Source organism: Hyla sarda, chromosome 10, assembly GCF_029499605.1.
Source record: "Hyla sarda isolate aHylSar1 chromosome 10, aHylSar1.hap1, whole genome shotgun sequence".
Classification (NCBI taxonomy): Eukaryota; Metazoa; Chordata; class Amphibia; order Anura; family Hylidae; genus Hyla; species Hyla sarda.
The window spans coordinates 52,994,628-53,017,392 of record NC_079198.1 but is presented as its reverse complement, the minus strand read 5'-3'; the positions used below and the strand labels follow the sequence as shown (position 1 = coordinate 53,017,392).

Genomic DNA, 22,765 nt, shown 5'->3' with positions numbered 1-22,765 from the left:
CAGGTGAAGTCTGTCAAGTTTCTGTCACTTCAGACTGCACTGTCTGTCTGCACTGTACATTTAAAGGAGTATCTGCAGGATAGGGGATAAGTGTCTAATCGCGGGGGGTCCGACCGCTGGGGCCCCTGTGATCTCCCATACAGGGACCCCTCCATGTATCTCTATGGGAGAGGCGGAGATGCAGCATTTGTGCATCTCCGCCTCTACCATAGAGATGAATGGAAAGGGCGTGTCTGTCGAGCTCTTAGTGAGGTCAAGGACACAAGCGTTAGCAGATAGTGGATAAGTTGTCTTCGGTTGCATTACTCCTTTAAGATTAATACAGGGCCCAAGAAAAACCCCTGAATACAAGAGTAATCTCTTATATGAGCCCAATGTGGTATTTTATTGTTGGTATTTTGCATGCAGGGGGTTTTCTAGGCCTTACATTAATAACTATTACTAATACATAGTAGTAAGTGCTCATTAACAAAACTGTGCTCTGATTCAAACCCAGTTTCTTTTCTATGCCCTCTGTTGCAGTGATAAAGTGAGTTAACTATCTGGTTAACTATCAATTGCTCACAGTTAGAAGCACCACTATAGCACGGAGGTATGTTTGGTTAGGCTGACTATACTTCCAAAAGGGGACAGTCACTTTTTTATATTATTTTGGGTCTGTCTCGTCTTTTGATGATTTTGTCCCACTTTGCCCGAAGCAGTCGCTGGTCACTATTCTTGTTCACAGTCCGTGCTGCCTGATCTTGAGGGGCACCCTGCTGCATGGCCATTTTAAGTATATGAGTAGTGGCAGCTGCGAAACCCCTGAATATAAGAGTAAAATTATGAACCTAATGGCATGTCATTTTTTTGTCATTATTTAGCATTAAGGGTTTTTTCTAGGCCTTACTACTATGTATTAGTTATATTAAATAGTGTAAGTGCTCATGAACAAAATTGTGCACAACCCTGTTTTTATTTTGTTGCTATGCCCTTTGTTCCAGCGATAAAGTTAGTTTACTATCCAGTTAACTATCAATTTCTCACAGTTGGTTCTATTAAAGACGTATTATGACTTTACTTTTTGTTTCTTTCTTACAGTTATGAACACAGCCCTTACTATTATGTACAGAAATTTGGTATAGGTATACAAAAAATGTTTTCTAGAATTTGTTTTGCATGATGTTTTGCCATGAGCACAATAGGATGTAACATACATGCCTCTTTTGTCTGACTTTCTGTTTTAACTTTTATATGTGAAACAAACATAATGGAGGCAAACACCACAAAGAATATAATGTATTACGGAATGGTTTTTCTAAAGATTTTTATTCCTTACTAAGTCTATTGGACAATAGCATATGCTCAAGAAGAAATGCTGTTACCCGCACTCACCGCTAGGCTTCAGTGGGATGACTCGGCTGTATCGGCTCTCATGGATGTCTTCGGTGTTAGACATGTTGTAGGGCGCTCAGAGGCGTCTGCCAGCTGGTTTAGTTTCTTCCGCCCTTGTATCAATCATCGCACAGTGCAGCTAGTAGATAAAGAAAAATCTGATCATGTGATTAGTAGTGCTACGGATCGGGGTAAGGGACAAACAGAAAGAAAAAGCAAAGCAGAAAACAAATACTGCTGGTGAAGACCAAAACCTCACTATTAACTGAAAGCAGGATTCTACTGGAAGATAACAGACCTAAATACATATTCGGGGGACATTATTCTAATGTTCGGCCATTAGAGGAGTGATGACAATTCTATTCTGTCATTGAGACCTATGGGTCTGAGCACCTCTGTGCGTATGATCCAATAGGTCTCAGCACATAACAATAAAGTATTCTTGTCACAACCTGCTCCTGCTTGTCTAATTACTTCCAAATTTGAGCCATCTTGTGTTGCCACCGTGCACTTCTCTCATGTGCTTGATTAGCCGGGGTACTCCTGAGCCTGTTTGAACGGAATGCAGATGTTCTCGTATTCTGATGCGAAGTTGACAGATGGTCTTTCCTATGTAGTACCTTTCACACTCGCATAAAATAAAGTATACTACATACTTGGTTCGGCACATGATTCGTTTTCAGAAAAATGACGTGTTGAGATTCGTTCAGGATTTCCAGTGGTAGGAAGCCTATTCGCTACCATCCGTGGACGTCGAGAGCCTGTACTCCCACATCCCCCATGATGCGGGTGTACAGGCTGTACAGACGATGATTGAATCCACTGATAAAAGGTCTGTGTTTGTCTATTTCATATGGAATGCCCTTAAATTAATTGTTACGCCGAGCGCTCCGGGTCCATGCTCTGCCCCGGAGCGCTCGCGGCATTCTCCTCTCTGCAGCGCCCCGGTCAGACCCGCTGACCGGGAGCGCTGCACTGACATTAGCGTTGGGGATGCGATTCGCATAGCGGGACGCACCCGCTCGCGAATCGCATCCCAAGCCACTTACCCGTCCCGGTCCCCGGCTGTCATGTTCTGGCGCGCGGGGCTCCGCTCTCTAGGGCGCGCGCGCGCCAGCTCTCTAAGATTTAAAGGGCCAGTGCACCAGTGATTGGTGCCTGACCCAATCAGTCTAAATTAGCTTCCACCTGCTCCCTGTCCATATAACCTCACTTCCCCTTCCCTTCCTTGCCGGATCTTGTTGCCTTGTGCCAGAGAAAGCGTTTAGTGTTGTCCATAGCCTGTGTTCCAGATCTCCTGCTATCGTCATTGACCACGAACCTTGCCTCCTGCCCCGACCTTCTGCTACGTCTGACCTTGCCTCTGCCTAGTCCTTCTGTCCCACGCCTTCTCAGCAGTCAGCGAGGTTGAGCCGTTGCCGGTGGATACGACCTGGTTGCTACCGCCGCAGCAAGACCATCCCGCTTTGCGGCGGGCTCTGGTGAAAACCAGTAGCAACCCTAGAACCGGTCCACCGACACGGTCCACGCCAATCCCTCGCTGACACAGAGGATCCACATCCAGCTAGCCGAATCCTAACAGTAGAGCCGGTCATGGATCCCGCTGAGGTGCCGCTGCCAAGTCTCGCTGACCTATCCGCGGTGGTCGCCCAGCAATCGCAGCAAATTGCCCAACAAGGACAGCAGCTGTCGCAGTTGACCGCCATGTTACAGCAACTTCTGCCTCTGCTACAGCAGCAACCATCTCCTCCGCCAGCTCCTGCACCTCCTCCGCAGCAAGTGGCCGCTCCTAGCCTCTGCTTGTCCCTGCCGGACAAATTTGATGGGGACTCTAGACTCTGCCGTGGCTTCCTGTCTCAATGTTCCCTACATATGGAGATGTTGTCGGACCAATTTCCTACAGAACGGTCTAAGGTGGCGTTCGTAGTGAGTCTTCTGTCTGGAAAGGCCTTGTCTTGGGCCACACCGCTCTGGGACCGCAATGATCCTGCCACAGCCACAGTCCAGTCCTTCTTCGCTGAAGTCCGTAGTGTCTTCGAGGAACCAGCCCGAGCTTCTTCTGCCGAGACTGCCCTGCTGAACCTGGTCCAGGGTAATTCTTCAGTAGGCGAGTACGCCATCCAATTTTGTACTCTCGCCTCCGAATTATCTTGGTATAACAAGGCTCTCTGCGCGACCTTTAAAAAAGGCCTATCCAGTAACATCAAGGATGTGCTGGCCGCACAAGAGATTCCTGCCAACCTGCAAGAACTTATCCATTTGGCCACCCGCATTGACATGCGTTTTTCTGAAAGACACCAGGAGCTCCGCCAGGAAAAAGACCTTGATCTCTGGGCACCTCTCTCACAGTATCCTTTGCAATCTACCCCTGTGCCTCCCGCCGAGGAGGCTATGCAAGTGGATCGGTCTCGCCTGACCCATGAAGAGAGGACTAGCCGTAGGGATAAAAATTTATGTCTGTACTGCGCTAGTACCGAACATTTCTTGGTGGATTGCCCAATTCGTCCTCCACGTCTGGGAAACGCACGCACCCAGCTCACGTGGGTGTGGCGTCTCTTGGTACGAAGTCTGCTTCTCCACGTCTCACTGTGCCCGTGCGGATTTCTCCTTCTGCCAACTCCTCCTTCTCAGCCGTGGCCTTCTTGGACTCTGGTTCTTCTGGAAATTTTATTCTGGCCTCTTTGGTGAATAAGTTCTGCATCTCGGTGACCCGTCTCGTCAAGCCGCTCTACATTTCTTTGGTCAACGGAGTGAAGTTGGACTGCACTGTGCGTTACCGCACAGAGCCCTTGCCTATGAGCATTGGACTTTATCATGAGAAAATTGAATTTTTCGTCCTGCCCAACTGCACCTCTGAAGTCCTCCTTGGTCTTCCATGGCTCCAGCATCATTCTCCCACCCTTGACTGGACCACCGGGGAGATCAAGAATTGGGGTCCTGCTTGCCGCAGGAAATGCCTCACGTCTGCTCCCAGTCCCGTCTGTCGGGCCCCAGTGTCTCCTCCTGTGCCTGGTCTCCCCAAGGCCTATCAGGACTGTGCCTTGCCTCCTCATAGCCCCTGTCCTGGTGACACTCTGCCCTGTGACATGCTTCACCCTCTGCCCCCCCTCCCCATTTCCATTCCTTCTGAACTACCTGCCGCTGCTGTAGCTACCCAGGACATTTCGTTCCGGAAGGAAACTCAAGAGGCACCCCCTATGTTCTCCTTTCATTTGAAGGGACAAGGAGACAAAAAGAGGGGGAGACCTAAGGGGGGGGGGGGTACTGTTACGCCAAGCGCTCCGGGTCCCTGCTCCTCCCCGGAGCGTTCGCGGTGTTCTCCTCTCTGCAGCGCCCCGGTCAGACCCGCTGACCGGGAGCGCTGCACTGACATTCGCGATGGGGATGCGATTCGCATAGCGGGACGCACCTGCTCGCGAATCGCATCCCAAGCCACTTACCCGTCCCGGTCCCCGGCTGTCATGTTCTGGCGCGCGCGGCTCCGCTCTCTAGGGCGTGCGCGCGCCAGCTCTCTAAGATTTAAAGGGCCAGTGCACCAGTGATTGGTGCCTGGCCCAATCAGTCTAAATTAGCTTCCACCTGCTCCCTGTCCATATAACCTCACTTCCCCTTCCCTTCCTTGCCGGATCTTGTTGCCTTGTGCCAGAGAAAGCGTTTAGTGTTGTCCATAGCCTGTGTTCCAGATCTCCTGCTATCGTCATTGACTACGAACCTTGCCGCCTGCCCCGACCTTCTGCTACGTCTGACCTTGCCTCTGCCTAGTCCTTCTGTCCCACGCCTTCTCAGCAGTCAGCGAGGTTGAGCCGTTGCCGGTGGATACGACCTGGTTGCTACCGCCGCAGCAAGACCATCCCGCTTTGCGGCGGGCTCTGGTGAAAACCCGTAGCAACCCTAGAACCGGTCCACCGACTCGGTCCACGCCAATCCCTCGCTGACACAGAGGATCCACATCCAGCTAGCCGAATCCTAACATTCATATTGACACATAATACCTTTTGCTTTGAATCAGTGTGGTATAAACAGCTAACGGGGACTCCCATGGGAAGTCCCACTTCTTGCACATATGCAAACTTGTTTCTATCAGCATTTGAATCTGAATACATTTACCGTGAAGCAAACGCCTATGTTAAGTACATCAAGGCATATATGACATATGTATATGATATTCTGATAATATGGGATCGGGAAGAAGAAAGATTTAAGGAGTTTGTTGAATATCTCAATGTAGAGAATCGTATGAACATACGCAAAAAAGAGGCTATCCACAACAGTTGGTGGATGAAGCCTTATACAAAGTAAGAAAAAGAGATAGGGAGGAGCTGTTGGTTGAGAAGAAAAGTAAGAACAGTGACAAGGGATTTGTGTTCGCATTCAAGAATAGCGCAATGAATGCAAGGATTAAATCGACAAAATGGCAGAATTGGCATTTGTTGGAAAAGGAACCCAATCGGAAAGAGATCACCTCAAGGGACCCATTGTCACCTAAAAGAAAAACCGGACAATTGGAGATTTGCTGGATTAAAAAAAGTGGTCCTCAAGAAGAAAAGTGAAGATAGGCAAGCAAATCCTATGGGCTATTGGTCAACACATACCCAAGGGAAGTTTTCCCGACAGCTCCAATCTCCCACCTGCGCACGGACCAGCCAATAGCGTGTTTGGCAAAATCTTCAAGACAGCAAGGAATTAGGATGTCCAGCGCTTTTGGTGCTATTTCTTAGGCTTTATTAAGTTATAACAGCATATACAAGACAGAGACAGGAACGCCGACGCGTTTCGGATCCGTATGATCCTTAGTCATGGCAATAAATGTGACAAACTTTCTCACATAAATACACATACTGGTAAGTCACATGATTGATGACATCCCAATTAAGAATGGGCAACATTAAAAACCTGGAAATACCACTGGAAGATGCAGCAGAACGAAAAACCGGGATATAAAATCCACCTACCAAGGATACAAAGAGGGGAATGCATAATTCTATCCCCATATTGGTTTGCATAGAATGTCTATAGAATTTATAGTCATATTATTATTGGATCCTGCCCCGTTGTCCCATATGTTCTCCGTTTGCACATATATGTCTATGCACACAGAGAGCAAAATGAAACAAAATAGAACATATTAATATACAAATGAGATCATGCCTCTGATTAATTCCCTTAGGTTCTCTAGTGTCCAGTTGGAAGATCCAGTACGACTCTCTGTTGAATAATCTTCTTTTCAAATCTCCACCTCTAATATTTTTATATACCCTTTCTATGGCATTAATGCACAAAGATGAAGTATCTCCCCTATGTTTTATCCTAAAATGTCTGGATAAAGCTGACACATTAACTTGTTCATTATTAACATCCGAGATGTGCCTACGAATACGTGTTTTAACCTCTTCAGGACATAGGGCGTATGGATACGCCCTGCATTCCGAGTCCTTAAGGACCGAGGGCGTATCCATACGCCCGTGGGAATTCCGGTCCCCACCGCGAGCCGATTGGGGACCGGAGCCGGATGCCTGCTGAAATCGTTAAGCAGGCATCCCGGCATATCGCCCAGGGGGGTCATTATGCCGCCCCATGTCGGCGATGGCCGCAGATCGCTGGACAATTCAGTCCAGCGATCTGCGGCGATTCCGGATCAATTGGGTCTCCAGTGACCCGGAATTACTGGCTGATTGGGGCCGTCTCTGACAGGGGTGAGGTGGCATTGGTGCCACCTCACGATCGCCCTGATCCGTCGGCCGGTTTATCGACCGACCAATCGGGGCGCCTGCTACGGGTGTCACTCCCGCAATCCGCTCCGCCCCTCTTCCGGAGGACGTGAGCGGGTGCGGGACGTGGACCCCGGGAGCTGGGGACCCCGATCCCCGGCGTCAGTGTTGGGATCGGGGCCCCAGGAGCGGTGGCGGCGGCGAGGGACTGTCCTGTGTCCCGGAGCAGCAGCAGCAGGAGGTGAGTGACAGCCTCCTGCTGTTGCTTAGCAACAGCTCCCAGCATGCAAAAAGGGCATGCTGGGAGCTGTAGTTATGCAACAGCAGGAGGCAGACAACCACAACTCCCAGCATTCCCTTATGGGCATGCTGGGACTTATGGTTTTGCAACAGCTGGAGGCACATTTTTTCTATGGAAAATTGTACCTTCAGCTGTTGTATAACTACAACTCCCAGCTTGCACAAACAGCTAAAGTGCATGCTGGGAGTTGTAGTGGTGCATCTGCTGGTTGCATAACTACAACTCCCAGCATGTCCGTTGGCTGTCGTTGACTGCTGAGAGTTGTAGTTTTGCAACAGCTGAAGGCACAATGGTTGTGAAACTCAGTTTTTTTTTACCTAACTCAGTGTTTCACGACCGGTGTGCCTCCAGCTGTTGAAAACGACAACTCTCAGCAGTCACCGTACACCATGCACCGTACATGCTGGGAGTTATAGTTTTGCAACAGCTGGAGGAACACTGGTTGTGAAACACTGAGTTAGGTCACAAACTCAGTGATACATAACCAGTGTGCCTACAGCTGTTGCAAAACTAAAACTCTCAGCATGTACAGTCTGCCAGCGCATGCTGGGAGTTGTAGATTTGCAACAGCTGGATGTTCCTCCCCCCCCCCCCCCCCAATGTGAACGTACAGGGTACACTCACATGGGCGAAGGTTTACAGTAAGTATCCGGCTGCAAGTTTGAGCTGCAGCTAATTTTCTGCTGCAGCTCAAACTGCCAGCGAGAAACTACTGTGAACCCTCGCCCGTGCGATTGTACCCTAAAAACACTACACTACACTAACACAAAATAAAATAAAATGTAAAAAACACTACATATACACATACTCCTACACAGCCCCCCTCCCATCCCCAATAAAAATGAAAAACGTCTGGTACGCCACTGTTTCCAAAACGGAGCCTCCAGCTGTTGCAAAACAACAACTCCCAGTATTGTCAGACTGTCCAGGCATGCTGGGAGTTTTGCAAAAGCTGGGAATTCCCCTATGTCCACCCCTATGCAAGTCCCTAATTTAGGCCTCAAATGCGCATAGCGCTCTCACTTTGGAGCCCTGTCGTATTTCAAGGCAACAGTTTAGGGTCACATATGGGGTATTGCCATACTCGGGAGAAATTGTGTTACACATTTTGGGGGGTATTTTCTGCTTTTACCCTTTTTAAAAATGTAAAATTTTTAGGAAAACAAGCATTTTAGGTACAATTTTTTTTTTTTTTTACATATGCAAAAGTCGTGAAACACCTGTGGGGTATAAAGGTTCACTTAACCCCTTGTTACGTTCCCCGAGGGGTCTAGTTTCCAAAATGGTATGCCATGGGGTTTTTTTTTTTGCGGTCCTGGCACCATAGGGGCTTCCTAAATGCGGCATGCCCCCAGAGCAAAATTTGCTCCCAAAAAGCCAAATGTGACTACTCCTCCTGTAGTGCGCCAGCAGAGCACTTTTCACCCCCATATGGGGTGTTTTCAGAATCGGGAGAAATTGGGCTTCAAATTTTGAGGGGTATTTTCTGCTATTACCCTTTTTAAAAATGTAAAATTTTTGGCAAAACAAGCATTTTAGGTAGAAATTATTATTTTTATTTTACATTTGCAAAAGTCATGAAACACCTGTGGGGTATTAAGGCTCACTTTATCCCATGTTACATTCCCCGAGGGGTCTAGTTTCCTAAATGGTATGCCATGTGTTTTTTTTTTTGCTGTTCTTGCACCATAGGGGCTTCCTAAATGCAACATGCCCCCCAAAAACCATTTCAGAAAAACGTACTCTCCAAAATCCCCTTTTCGCTCCTTCACTTCTGAGTCCTCTACTGCGCCCGCCGAACACTTTACATAGAGATATGAGATATGTGCTTACTCGAGAGAAATTGGGCTACAAATACAAGTAAAATTTTTCTCCTTTTACCACTTGCAAAAATTCAAAAATTGGGTCTACAAGAACATGTGAGTGTAAAAAATGAAGATTTTGAATTTTCTCCTTCACTTTGCTGCTATTCCTGTGAAACACCTAAAGGGTTAAAACACTGACTGAATGTCATTTTGAATACTTTGGGGGGTGTAGTTTTTATAATGGGGTCACTTATGGGGTATTTCTAATATGAAGACCCTTCAAATCCACTTCAAAACTGAACTGGTCCCTGAAAAATATCGAGTTTGAAAATTTTGTGAAAAATTGGAAAATTGCTGCTGAACTTTGAACCCCTCTGGTGTCTTCCAAAAGTAAAAACTTGTCATTTTTATAAAGCAAACATAAAGAAGACATATTGTATATGTGAATCAAAATTTTTTTTCCGTAATATCCATTTTCTTTTCAAGCAGAAAGCTTCAAAGTTAGAAAAATGCTAAATTTTCTAATTTTTCATCAAATTTACGGATTTTTCACCAAGAAAGGATGCAAGTTACCACAAAAATTTACCACTATGTTAAAGTAGAATATGTCATGAAAAAACTATCTCAGAATCAGAATGATAACTAAAAGCATTCCAGAGTTATTAATGTTTAAAGTGACAGTAGTCAGATGTGCAAAAAACGCTCTGGTCCTTAAGGCCAAAATGGGCTTGGTCCTGAAGGGGTTAAGGGAGTTGGATGTGCAGCCTACGTACTGAACACAACATTCAGTGCATGTGGCCAAGTAGACCACATAGGATGTATTACAATTTATATATGTCCTATTGTGGTATACCTTGCCTGTTCTATATGATTGAAAAAAGTTAGATTTATTAATGTACCTACAGGTTGCACACTGTCCATGGCCACATTTCCATGTGCCTGGGTAATTCAACCAAGTTTTGTTGGTACTCTTTTCATTCTCTAAAAACAAACTGGGGGATAGAACTGATCCCAAAGAGGGACCCCGTCTGGAGACCACTCTGACATGAGTTTTATCAATGTTCATCAAGGCAGGATCATTTTCTAATACTGGGAGGAATTTATTAATGATGTTTTTTTTTTATAGCTGTAAATTGTTTGCTATAACCTGTGACAAATACTGGTAGATTTTTATTATTATTTTTGATTGGTCAACACAAGGCTACCCAGGAGGTAATAAAAAATGTGGAAGTTGTCCACAGTGCAAACACAACAGCTGCCTAAGTAAAGGTAGATTGGGAGGCTACTATTTTTCAGCCAGAGAACTAATCACGTGCTGAACCAAGTATGTAGCATACTTTTTTTTTATGCGAGTGTCAAAGGTACTACATAGGAAAGACCATCCGTCAACTCACATCAGAATACGATTACATCTGCATTCCGTTCAAACAGGCTCAGGAGCACCACGGCTAATCGAGCACATGAGAGAAGTGTACGGTGGCAACACAAGATGACTCAAATTTGGAAGTAATTAGACAAGCAGGAGCAGGTTGTGACAAGAATACTTTATTGTTATGTGCTGAGACCTATTGGATCATGCGCACAGAGGTGCTCGGACCCATAGGTCTCAATGACGGAATAGAAATGCAATCACTCCTCTAATGGGCGAACATTGGAATAATGTCCCCCGCATATGTATTTAGGTCTGTTATGTTCCAGTAGAATCCTGCTTTCAGTTAATAGTGAGGTTTTGGTCTTCACCAGCAGTATTTGTTTTCTGCTTTACTTTTTCTTTCTGTTTGTCCCTTACCCTGATCCGTAGCACCACTAATCACATGACTGGATTTTCTCTTTATTTACTAGCAGCACTGCGCAATAATTGATACGAGGCCCGAAGAAGCGCAACCAGTACAAAACCAGCCGGCAGTAGCCTTTGAGTGCCCTGCAGCTAGTCTAACACCGAGCTAGTCGTAACAACGAGATGTCCGTGAGAGACAATACAGCCAAGTCGTGCCTAGCGGTGAGTGTGGGTAACCACTTTTCTTCTTGAGCATACCTTATTGTGACTTTCAGTTCTTTGGTTCCCAGCACCTCCGGACTCGCAGGATGAGGACCCAGCTCTCCCGCGGTGACATATGTATGAGCTGTTGCCCTGCAGCTATTGTTAGGATATCCACAATTGTGCCACTTTGTCTTTTGTAGTGCTATTGGACAATAGGGTAACATACTCTAGTTAGTAATTTCCCTAATGTCCCTCTAAAGTCACAGGTCACAGGCTTGACACAGTATTATCAGTGATCTGCATACATAAAATGTTTCCTTGGGGACTTAAAATTTTACCTTTATTCATCAGTTTCTAGGGATAAATATGCTTCGTGACAAAAAATTTTGACATTTTCTGGTATTGTTTAGCTTTCTGTTCAGCAAGTTACTGTTTGACATAACTGATCTCTACTATATAACCTGTAGTAGGCAAAATAATCATAACCATGATGTTATTTTACTTGATGTAAATAAAGAAACATATCACCTACCTGACAACACTGTGATGATAGCAGCAAATGCATTGATTTTCAAACCATCTATGAAGTTACTGGAAGTGAATAATTCCAAGCACATAAGCAGAAAACCGAGACTGAGCAATATAATGTATAAAAACTCTGATATAACTGACAACCATAGGACACCTATAGGAAAGATGAATTTCATGACTTGTTAGTAAAAATAGTAGAAGCACCACTATAGCACTGAGTTATTTTTAGTTAGGCAGACCATGCATCCAAATCGGATAGTCTCTTTTTTTTATATTATTTTGGGGCTTTCCTGTCTTTTTATGATTTTATCTCTTTTGCCCACAGCAGCCAGTGGCCACAGAGCCTGTTGCCTAATCTTGAGTGGCACCTCGTGGCATTTTATGTCAATGAGCAGTGGCAGCTGGAACTTAGGACAAGTCACGAGTGACACACCTGACGTCAGGTGCATGTCAGGACGATCAAGCGGGCCTGAACCCTGGCGTGGTCCCTAGATGCTGGAGGGGGGACCGGAACGGGGCAGTTACTAAACTATTGCTCGCTTTAGCCTTCATTGCTCCACTGCTACTCCTGTCCTAGGACCTATACTATGGCTTGGAGGAGCAGTGGAGCACCGAAGAAGTGGGGCTGTATGCAGACCTATGACAGTGGGGGCACAGAGCAAGGAAGCCTTTAGCAAACTATACTATATAGGGGCATGTAGTCTAGAGAGGGGGCCTGTGGCAGCCGCCTACAACTATATGGGGGCAAAGAGCCCCCTAGGGGCCCATGAACTATATAATATATGTATGGTATGATATTTATTTATATACAATATATAGGGGCAACGAGCCGTGGCCTATAATTATATAATACACATTGTACAGATTTATATACAATATATGGGCCACAGAGTCGGGGGCCTATACATGGATATACGCTCATTTGCCCGTTAATCGCCCAGTGTAAAAGGGCCTTTACTCCCAATCAGGGTTTCATTTGTATTAGGTCCAATTATCGGGAATGAGCATTCCTAGGAACACTCATTTGTCTGAAAATTGACCTGTGTAAGGGTGCGTTCACACGCTATTACTAGCAGCAGGTTTAACGCAGCAGGAAACCTGCTGTGAGTTACGCTGCCATTGATTTTAATGGGTCCACAGACCCACAGAATAGTGTCAGATTTGCGGACTGTCCGCGGGCCCATTTAAATCAATGGTAGCGTAACTTGCAGTGGGTTTCCCCCAGTGGGAAACTCGCTGCTAACTACTAGCATGTGAACGCACCCTAAAAGGGTCTTAATATAAAGGCAGCTTGAGTAAACACAGTTCCTGGCAGCAAGGCACATCACTGGAACTAGTAAGAAGAGGACCGCAGTGGGAACCTCCTGTATGGAAAGCCAGCAGAAGTGGGGGTTTGGCCAGGTAAAATGTATAATGTATCTTGTTTACTATAACTAATGCATTGAATATTATATAGAGTAAAAAGCCGTTCCTGCTGTCTGAAAAAAAGGGTTACAGTTTTGGAGACGACAAGCTTTCTTCAGCATAAGAGTAGTGTATCTGTATAAGAGTAGTGTATCTGTAAAATAATCACTTAAAGAGAGAAGTTGACGGTTTCAAGAAAGGCATAGATTATTTATTTTACCAAAATAACATAAACACTTAAGTAAATTTATAGAAATGTTGATCCAGTCTGATTGGCACTTAGCATCTTAAAGGGGTACCTTGGTGGAAAACAACTTTTTTTCTTATCAGCTGCTGTATGCTACAGAGGAAGTTAAGTTGTTCTTTTCTGTCTGACCATAATGTCAGCAGAGAGCATTGAGGTCAGACAAAAAAGAACTGGCATACAGCAGCTGATACTTATTGGAAGGATTTAAAAAAATTGAATAGAAGTAATTAACAAATATGTTGAACTTTCTGGCACAAGTTGACTTGAAAAAAAGCTTTGTTCATGTTCCATATTGGTTTTTTTTTTATTTAAAAAAAAAATTTTGGGTGCCTTTTTCTGGATCAATGAGAGGGAGCAAAGTAGTAATATTTACTATTACTCCTACCTTTTATCCACATTTTTTCTCTGCCTTAGGCTGAAATTGATGGACGGGTTTTAACTGTATTAAGTAACTAAAGTGATTAGGTAAAATGAAGTTGGAGTTTTTTTGCATACATTTTTGAAAACATAATTGTCTTTTTGTCTCAAAGATGGAACACGAGTCCCATGCATCTTTAATATACATCTTAATTATATTGGTAGACTTCATGCAGCTATAGATATACAAAATTGCTTTGGAACTTGAAAAAGACTTGCTGGAATAAACTGAGGAATTATCATGTAAAATTTTCAGGAAATATGTACCTCCTTGTCAAATGCCATGTGACCATTTAATACATTTGGCACACATTACCACCACTCAAAATAAAAGTGGACAAAAATAGTTCACTAACTGATAAATTCAAATTTTTCTCCATAGACTCAGGAGGTGTAAATCTTTCTATGGGTACAATCACACAGGCGAGTTACCTGCAGGTTACCAGCAGCACTTCAATGGGTTCTGCTGCTCAAACTCCCGGAGGAAAACTCGCTGTAAACCCCCATCCATGTGAATGTACCCTAAAAACACTACACTACACTTACACAAAATAAAGAGTAAGATGCTACATAGACACACACCCTTACACAGTTACTCCCCCACCCCCAATAAAAAATGAAAAACGTCTTGTACGGCACTCTTTCTAAAATGGAACCTCCAGCTGTTGCAAAACAAAAACTCCCAGCATTGCAGGACAGCAATTGACTGTACAGGCATGCTGGGAGTTTTGCAACAGCTGGAGTCACCCTGTTTGTGAAACACTGCCTTAGGGTATTTTTGATGGAGGAGGAATGCGCCATGCATGCATCTGAGTCTGCCCCCTATGCAAATCCCTAATTTAGGCCTCAAATGCACATGGCGCTCTCTACTCCGGATCCCTGCCGTATTTCAAGGCAACAGTTTAGGGCCACATATGGGGTATTTCCGTACTCGGGAGAAATTGTGTTACAAATTTTGGGAGGCTTTTTCTACTTTTACAATTAAGGAAAAGGAAACGTTTGGGGCTACACCGGCACATTAGTGTAAAAAAAAAATGTTTTTGGTGTTGCCCCATACTTTTCATTTTCACAAGAGGTGAAAGGAGAAAAAATACCCCCAAAATTTTTAACACAATTTCTCCTGAGTACTGAAATATCCCATATGTAAAGTGCACTCCATATGTGGATAAACAGTGCTTTTCAGGCAAACTACAATGCTCTGAGAAGAAGGAGCAAAATTTGGTTTTTGGAGAGAGAATGTGTCTGGAATTGAAGCCCCCATGGTGCCAGAACAGTGGACCCCCCACATGTGACCCCATTTTAAAAACTACACCCCTCACTGAATGTAACAAGGGGTACATATGTGTCTGACAGATTTTTTTGAACAGTGGTCCGTGAAATAAAAAAAAAATATTTTTCATTTGCACAGCCCGCTGTTCCAAAGATCTGTCAAACACCAATGCGATAGAAATGCTCACTTCACCCCTTATTGCATTCTGCGATGGGTCTAGGTTCTTAAATGGGGTCACATGTGGGGGAGTCCACTGTTCTGGCACCATGGGGCTTTGTAAACGCACATGGCCCCGAATTCCACTCCAACCAAATTCTCTCTCCAAAAGCCCAATGTCGCTCCTTCCCTTCTGAGCCCTCTAGTACGCCCGCAGAGCACTTTACATCCACATATGAGGTATCTCTTTACTCGAGAGAAATGGGGTTACAAATTTTGGGGGGCAATTTCTCCTATTACCCCTTATGAAAAGGAAAAATGTGGGGTAACACCAGCATTTTAATGAAAAAAAATCAAATTTTTCATTATTCCGTCCAAATTTAGTGAAAGTTCATCAATCACCTGTGTTAAGGCTCAATGTATCTCATTTTACATTCAATAAGGGGTGTAGTTTGCTAAATATTGTGCCATGTGGGTATTTTTTGCTGTTCTGGCATCATGGGGGCTTCCTAAAATACACATGCCCCCCCAAAAACATTTTAGCAAAATTTGCTCTCCAAAAGTCCATTGTCACTCCTTCCCTTCTGAGCCCTCTAGAGCGCTCACAGAGCACTTAACATCCACATATGAGGTATCTCCTTACTAGAGAGAAATGGGGTTACAAATCGATCCCGCGGAAGAGAAGCAAATTCGATCCGGTATCCGTTGGACACCACGTCCCTGACCCAGGAGTCCTGAATGTGCGCAGCCCAGACATCTCGAAAAATAAAAGACGACCTCCCACCCGAGAAAAAATTGCGGGTGGGGGCGTCCCTTCATACAGAAGTGGGTTTGTAGGTGCCAGACTTGGCCGCAAAAAGTCCGGAACGATTTTCCGACTTCCAAGAGGTGCGCGCCCGGAAGGAGGGAACCTTTTTGTCCCGCGAGGGTGCCTACCTTGACCCTTTAGTGGGACCAGAAGTCCGAAAGGACCGAAAAGAAGAAGACTTCCTACGGGAAGTAGCGCAAGCCCTATTCTGAGGTAATAAGGAACTCTTGGCAAATGTTGCCAAGATCTCTACCTTTTTGTCTGCCGGATCCTTGAAGGCAGCCGCATCCGCCAGCATCAGCATCGTAGCTTTAGAGAGGCGGGAGACTGGTGGGTCCACCGATGGAGGGAAAGTCCACTTTGAGATGAGGTCCTTGGCGAAAGGATACCGCACCTGAACCTTCTTTGCTTCCTGAAACCTCTTGTCAGGATGCCTCCAGGTGGATTCCAGCAGGGCGTTAAATTCAGCATGAGAGCTGAACATCTTGGGTGCCGGACGGGCACAATGAAAGGATACTTCTGGAGCTACGTCCAAAGATCCTGGGTCCTCTAGATGGAAGGTGTCTCTTATGGCCAAAACCAACGAGTTCACCGTGTCAGCCATATCCGATCGCTCCTCTGAATCAGATGCCGAATCGGAAACTTCATCCGCAAGTTCTCCAGTAGAATGGGAGCGTGTTGAGGTGGCCCTGGATGAGGAAGAGGCTGACCTGGTACGTGGGTCTGGGGAGCCAGAGCAGCGACCATGAGAGCGTCCTCTGGAAGAGGGGCACCTGCAGCCTGCTGGAGCAGGGGAGCGATTCCTGAGAGAGGAGCGCCCATGCCTGCCAGAAGACTCAGGGGATGACCCTGAAGAAACACCCCTATGACGCTTGCGAGAGCGGTCAGCATAGTTGGAAGGGGAAAGGGTCCCTCTGGATTGCTGGTGAAGGGAGGACCTCTCCACGGCTGTCACCATGGAACGGGAGACCTGAGCCAAGTCAGATATAGACTGGGAGAGGGAGGAAACCCAGACTGGAGGGACGGTCGAACCCACAGGGTCTGGAGGGACATCTTGAACAGAAATGACAGGGCGTCTGGGGGAGCAGTGGTGCAGGCAGAGCAAGTGGGTTCAGCAGAACCTGACATTTTTGTGTTACAGTCTTTACAGGTGTAATAAGTAACCAGGGTCCCAGGTATCTGTTTGGAGGGAGGAACAGGTCTGGGCTCGGACATAGTAAAAAAGAAAACGGTCTCACCCAAGTCTGTGTCCCCAACCGGGCAGCTGCTGTGAGGAGAACTCCTGTGAGCAAGCTGAATACGCTGGACCCAAGGAGCAGGGGGCTGAGCTATAATAAGGGCACCAATGATTGACCCTGAAACCCCTCTCCCTGCGCGCGCACAGCGCTGATAGGAGACAGTTTTTGCGCCTGGAGAACTGTAAGGCGGGTGGGCAGAGCTATGCCACACGAACTGTGAAGAGCCCCAGTAATGGCGCCCACATATGCGAATCGCATATGCGAATGATGGGTGCGGGGAAGGGGCGGAGAGTTTTCGCGCCGGGAGAACTGGCGCCCGCTCCCGGCCCCGAGCGCATATGTGAAAGTCGGGAGCGGGCAGAGGTAAAACGCCGGCAGTCTCTCAGCTGACGGCGGTCAGAGCGGTACGTGCGGCCGCCAAAGGGAAAGTAAAAGCGCTGCTGCCGCTGAAGTCGGCAGCCGCGCGTATAGGGATCCCGGCCCGGAGTGCAGGGAGAATCCCCATACCGTAAAACACCACTGCACATCCCCCACATGAATAAAGAGTGTGAAATAATTCCTGTGAAACACCTAAGGGGTAACAAACTTTCTGAACTTCATTTTGAATACTTTGAGGCATGCAGTTTTCATGATGGGGTCCATTATGGGGTATTTCGAACATAAAGACCCTCAAATTCACTTCAAATCTGAACTGGTCACTGAAAAATTCAGATTTTGAAATTTTTGTGAAAAATTGGAAATTGCTGTTATACTTTGAAGCCCTCTGATGTCTTCAAAAAGTAAAAACATGTCAACTTTATGATTTCAACATAAAGTAGACATATTGTATATGTAAATCAATATATAATTTATTTGGAATGTCTATTTTCCTTACAAGCAGAGAGCTTGTATAAAAATACAAAATTTTTACATTTTTCATGCAATTTTGGAATTTTTCACCAAGAAATTATGCAAGTATCGATGGAAATTTACCACTACCATAAAGTAGAATATGTCACGAAAAATCAATCTCGGAATCAAATTCATAACTACAAGCATTCCAGAGTCATTAATGCTTAAAGTGACAGTGGTCAGAATTGCAAAAAATGCTCTGGTCCTTAAGGTCAAAATGGGCTCGGTCCCCAAGGGGTTCATAGTCCCCATAGGGGACTATTTATAGCAATCATTTGATTGCTAATATTGTTCAGTGCTATGCATAGGGCATAGCACTGATCAGTATTATCGGTGATCTTCTGCTCTGGTCTACTCGATTTCAGACCAGAGTAAAAGACCCGAGGAAGGCGGCGGAGGCCGGTGAGGAGATGATCGGATCTCACTGGCAGCTTTAGGTAAAAAACACAAAACAGGAAATTTACTGTGTCCTTGAGGGGTTACCAGTATGTGAACTAAGGCTATATTAACACAGCAGAATTGTTGCATGGAATTCTGCATGAAAATTATGTAGTAAATTCAGCAGGAATTAATTGCCCATTCACTTGAAATGAAATTCCTGCAGCAGAAATTCTGCTGTGTGCAGCGGAATCCCATTAAAGGGTATTGGCTATAAATTCATGAACAATTCCATGCAGAAATTCTGGAATGTGAACATAGCCTAACAGTATGTGCCATTTTTCCATAGACTTACATTATGCACATTATTAGATTAAAAATACTCCCTTATTTCATTCCTTTTTTACATCCATATTTTGCTATTGGTTCCACACTGTGTGAACATAGCCTAAGGGGTAACCTCTAACATTATTGTTTTTTTTTCGTGTGTGTTTTAACCTTTTTTGTTGTTTTAAGGCTCAGGGGCAGTTTGTAAAAATCTCAGCATGTTGAGGGCATGACGTTTTTGTCCAAGAATTTTTGGCGTTTTCCTCCCTTAGAGGAACGTAAAATAAAAAAAACATCATGTGTATATATTTGCCTTTTTCTGCCTTTTTATCCCAATTTTTAAAAACAATCCTTTAGTCGCATGATGAAAGGATAACAAGACTTGGATACAGTGGATAAAACAACAAAAAATAAATAAAATAAAAAAAGCCAATATTACTGCACAATATTTTTTGGAAAAAACACCACAAAAACTGCATCTTGGAAGAGGAGCTATGCTCAAACATTGTAAAATGAATCGCAAAATGCATAGTAATATAGGATTCTAATAATGTGCACAATATTGTCTATGGAAAAGTGGCTGTGAGTGCACACACTGTTAAAAAACATCTATAATGCCAACATTGGAATTATGAAAGCTTTTTTTTTAACAGTATGTGCACTCTTTTCCCTTGGCTTTCATTGTGTACACAGATAGGAATAAAATATGTCTGTATTTTTTATCTATCTTACAGACGAACAGTATTCATTTTATTATGTGTACATAGTCTTGAAAATGAGGAAGCAGTTTTTGTGATGATTTTTTGTGGCCAAAATACGTCTTAATAGCAGAAATTTTGACCCTCATTTGCTAAGACTGGAGTGTAGTTTTCTTTGTGGGTTTTTGTTTCTGACAGGTATTTTTCCATGGTATCTACTATTGTATCTTGTATTTGGCGATTTTTCCCTATGTTTCGCTCCTTTTCACATGCTCTGATCTGTCAGGTTTTCCAGAATTCAAATCCACCACATTTCATGTGGAAACATAAGTAAATTTGTAGGTTTCTTTTGAAAATTTGGGGATTTTAGGAGACACACCCCTTTTCCTCAATGGCCACACCCCTTTGTAGGGTTTTCTAAATAAAATTGCGAGATTACCAAAATACTGTGGCTAGGTTTTTGTGAACTCGTGTTTCCTGTTTGACTTTTCTTTTTTTGACTACAATTCCATTTTCCTCCCTCCCACACATCAGCCACCCCACCCATTGAAACATAAATGAGCTGCATCCATTCAAAAGACCTGTGGTTTTCAATCAGGGTGCCTGCAGCTGTTGTATTAGTTGCAGATTGATCTCTCTCCCACCAAGTGATCGCTCCACCCATTGAAGCAGACAGGCTCCCTGTCATCAGCTGACTAGTGAGTCAGGTCTCGGCTGCATTGCAACCTGGGGAAAAATTCTGAGACAACAATCATTTTGAATGCTGTTAAAAATAAATATTGGGGTGAAAATCACAGAAGAATTGTGAGAAAACCGTCAAACACAGGTACAAACACTATATTATGAACTGCACTAACTTTACAGCCCCTGTAGCATAGTCAAATAAAAAAAATTCCTGGAATATTCCTTTAACACCTTAAGGAATCAGCCCATTTTCACCTTAAGGACTCTTTTAAGGTGACTCTTTTAAGGTGAAGGCCAATTTTCGTTTTTGCACTTTTGTTTTTTCCTCCTCTCCTTCTAAAAATCTGCTACTTTTTAGGGCATCCGTTTCTATGCAATGCACTTTTCGGTAAAAATGACACCTTATCCTTATTCTGTAGGTCCATATGGTTAAAAGGTTACCCAATTTATGTAGGTCTTATTTTATTTTACTATTTAAAACATTTATAACTACATGCATCAAAATTAGTATGTTAGCATTAGTATATTAACATCTTCAGACCCCTATAACTTTTTATTTTTCTGCATACAGGGCTATTTGAGGGCTCATTGTCTGCGCAGTGGTCTGTAGTTTTTATCGGTACCATTCTTGTTATAATGGGACTTTTTGTTAGCTTTTTATTTTTTTTTATTTTTTTGGTATATGTAGGTAGTGTCTGTCTTGCTTACGTTCAGACACGGCCATTTGATTTAGGTTGTGTCTTAACAGTTTGATGTTTCCTGGCTAGGAAATAGTTAAAGCTTTTATCCTTTCACCCAATGGCTGTGCGGGTGTGTCTAGATATCTCCAGCTCAGTCTAGGTTCTGAGCTGGTGATTGACATGCTGCTATGAAGTTGTTAGTGAAACATTCTTTGTCTGTTTGTGCTTTAATGCTAGCATTTCTGCCTTAGCCTGCACTTTGTATTTATCTTTGAGATGTTCTGGGATTTTTATCTGTGTTTGATTAGTCGATTTTTAGGATTAGTATGCTGTTCACACTGTGTGTTTTCTTGTATCCATTTTCTGAGTCTTTTGTAATTAGACATCCCTGTTACCCTTCATGGGGACTCTGGGGAATTGAGTTTTGGTATCAAGAAATTCCTATGTCTACTGTAGGTTTTCTGGGGGATTGAGTTTATTCCTGTTTGTTCCTGGAGTCTATTCTGACTCATTCCCTTCTGGTCTAGTGTTATCTGTGCTCTGTATGTTATATTCCTGTTTGTTCATGGAGTATATGTTAACTCATCCGTTTCCCAGTCTTGTGTTCTGGACCTAATCTGTTTGTTAGTTATCTGTGTCCAGTCTGAACAGTGTTCTATATTTATATCCTGTTTGGTTGATCTGATCTTTAGAGTTTGTTAGTACATGCACTGATCATAGAGTTCACGATCACTGAATTAGTGTTTCCTCTGTGCTTTACCATTGGTCTATAGTGTTCTTTGTGCTTACTTACTGATCAGTGTCCTCTGAACTTTATCTGTTTATGTCAGTTATCTGAGTCCAGTATTTATAATGTTCTATGCTCCTGTAATGTTTCTGGCTCATGACAGATTGTGTATTATTATGTGTTTTTACGCTACTGCACTTTAGCGCAGGGAGGGACCGGAACCCAGTTGTCAATCAATCGGTTAGGATGGATGGGCAAGTAGGCAGGGAGAGTGTTTGTAGGGTCAGTTTTGGGGCTCACTCTCCCTGTCTCCCCCAGTCGGTCGTGACAATAAAGTGATTTTTTTTTTACGTGTACGCCATCGACCGTGTAGTTTAGCTAACCTTATATTTTAATAGTTCCGACATTTACGCACGCGACGGTACCATATATGATTATTTTTTATTACATTATTTTATCTAAAAAATGGGAAATGGGGGGTGTTTAAAACTTTTATTAGGTGAGGGGCTTAGTCACATTTATTAACTTTTTTTTTACACTTTTTACTTTTTTTTTTTTTTGTCCCCATAGGGGGCTATACCATGCAATCTTTTGATTGCATATACTGTTCAATGCTATGCCATAGCATAGCATTGGTTATTGTTATCATTGCTCTGCTGCTCCAGCCTGCATGGCTGGCTGGGAGCAGCAGAGGCCCGATCGGACAGTAAGGAGGCAGGTAAGGGCCCTCCTGCCATCCTCTCAGCTGATCGGGATATCGCGATGTCATCATGATGGTCCCAATCAGCTCCACCGAGCTGCTGGCATGCTTTCACTTTCATTTTAGACACCGCAACCAACTTTGATCGAAGTGTCTAAAGGTTTAATGCCGAGCATCAGCCCGATCGATGATGCCCGGCAATAACCCTGGGTCCTGGCTGCTGATAGCTGTCCGGACCCACCAACTTTAACGCACGCTTAGCCTGTGAGTGTGTTTTAAATGCCCTAACGGGACCAGGTAGTACAGGTCCTTAAGGACTCGGGCGCCAGGTCGTACCTCTTCGCCTTGCGCTCGCAACAGGTTATAGTAGATTTCTAACAATCAACTAAACACATACTCACGTTGATATCAAATTTAGATATTCCAGTGGAGATTACATT

The 22,765-nt window shown here is 44.3% G+C and overlaps 1 protein-coding gene across 4 annotated transcripts in view; it reads right to left on the bottom strand.

Annotated features, from left to right (window-relative positions):
• Positions 1-22,765, bottom strand: part of LOC130293360 (germ cell-specific gene 1-like protein) — a 101,114-nt gene that overhangs the window by 15,090 nt on the left and 63,259 nt on the right. For all 4 annotated transcript variants that reach the window (XM_056541948.1, XM_056541950.1, XM_056541949.1 and 1 more), the window contains one exon: positions 11,702-11,854. In XM_056541948.1, the coding sequence (XP_056397923.1) occupies positions 11,702-11,854 (153 nt within the window). The remainder of the gene's footprint in view (positions 1-11,701; positions 11,855-22,765) is intronic.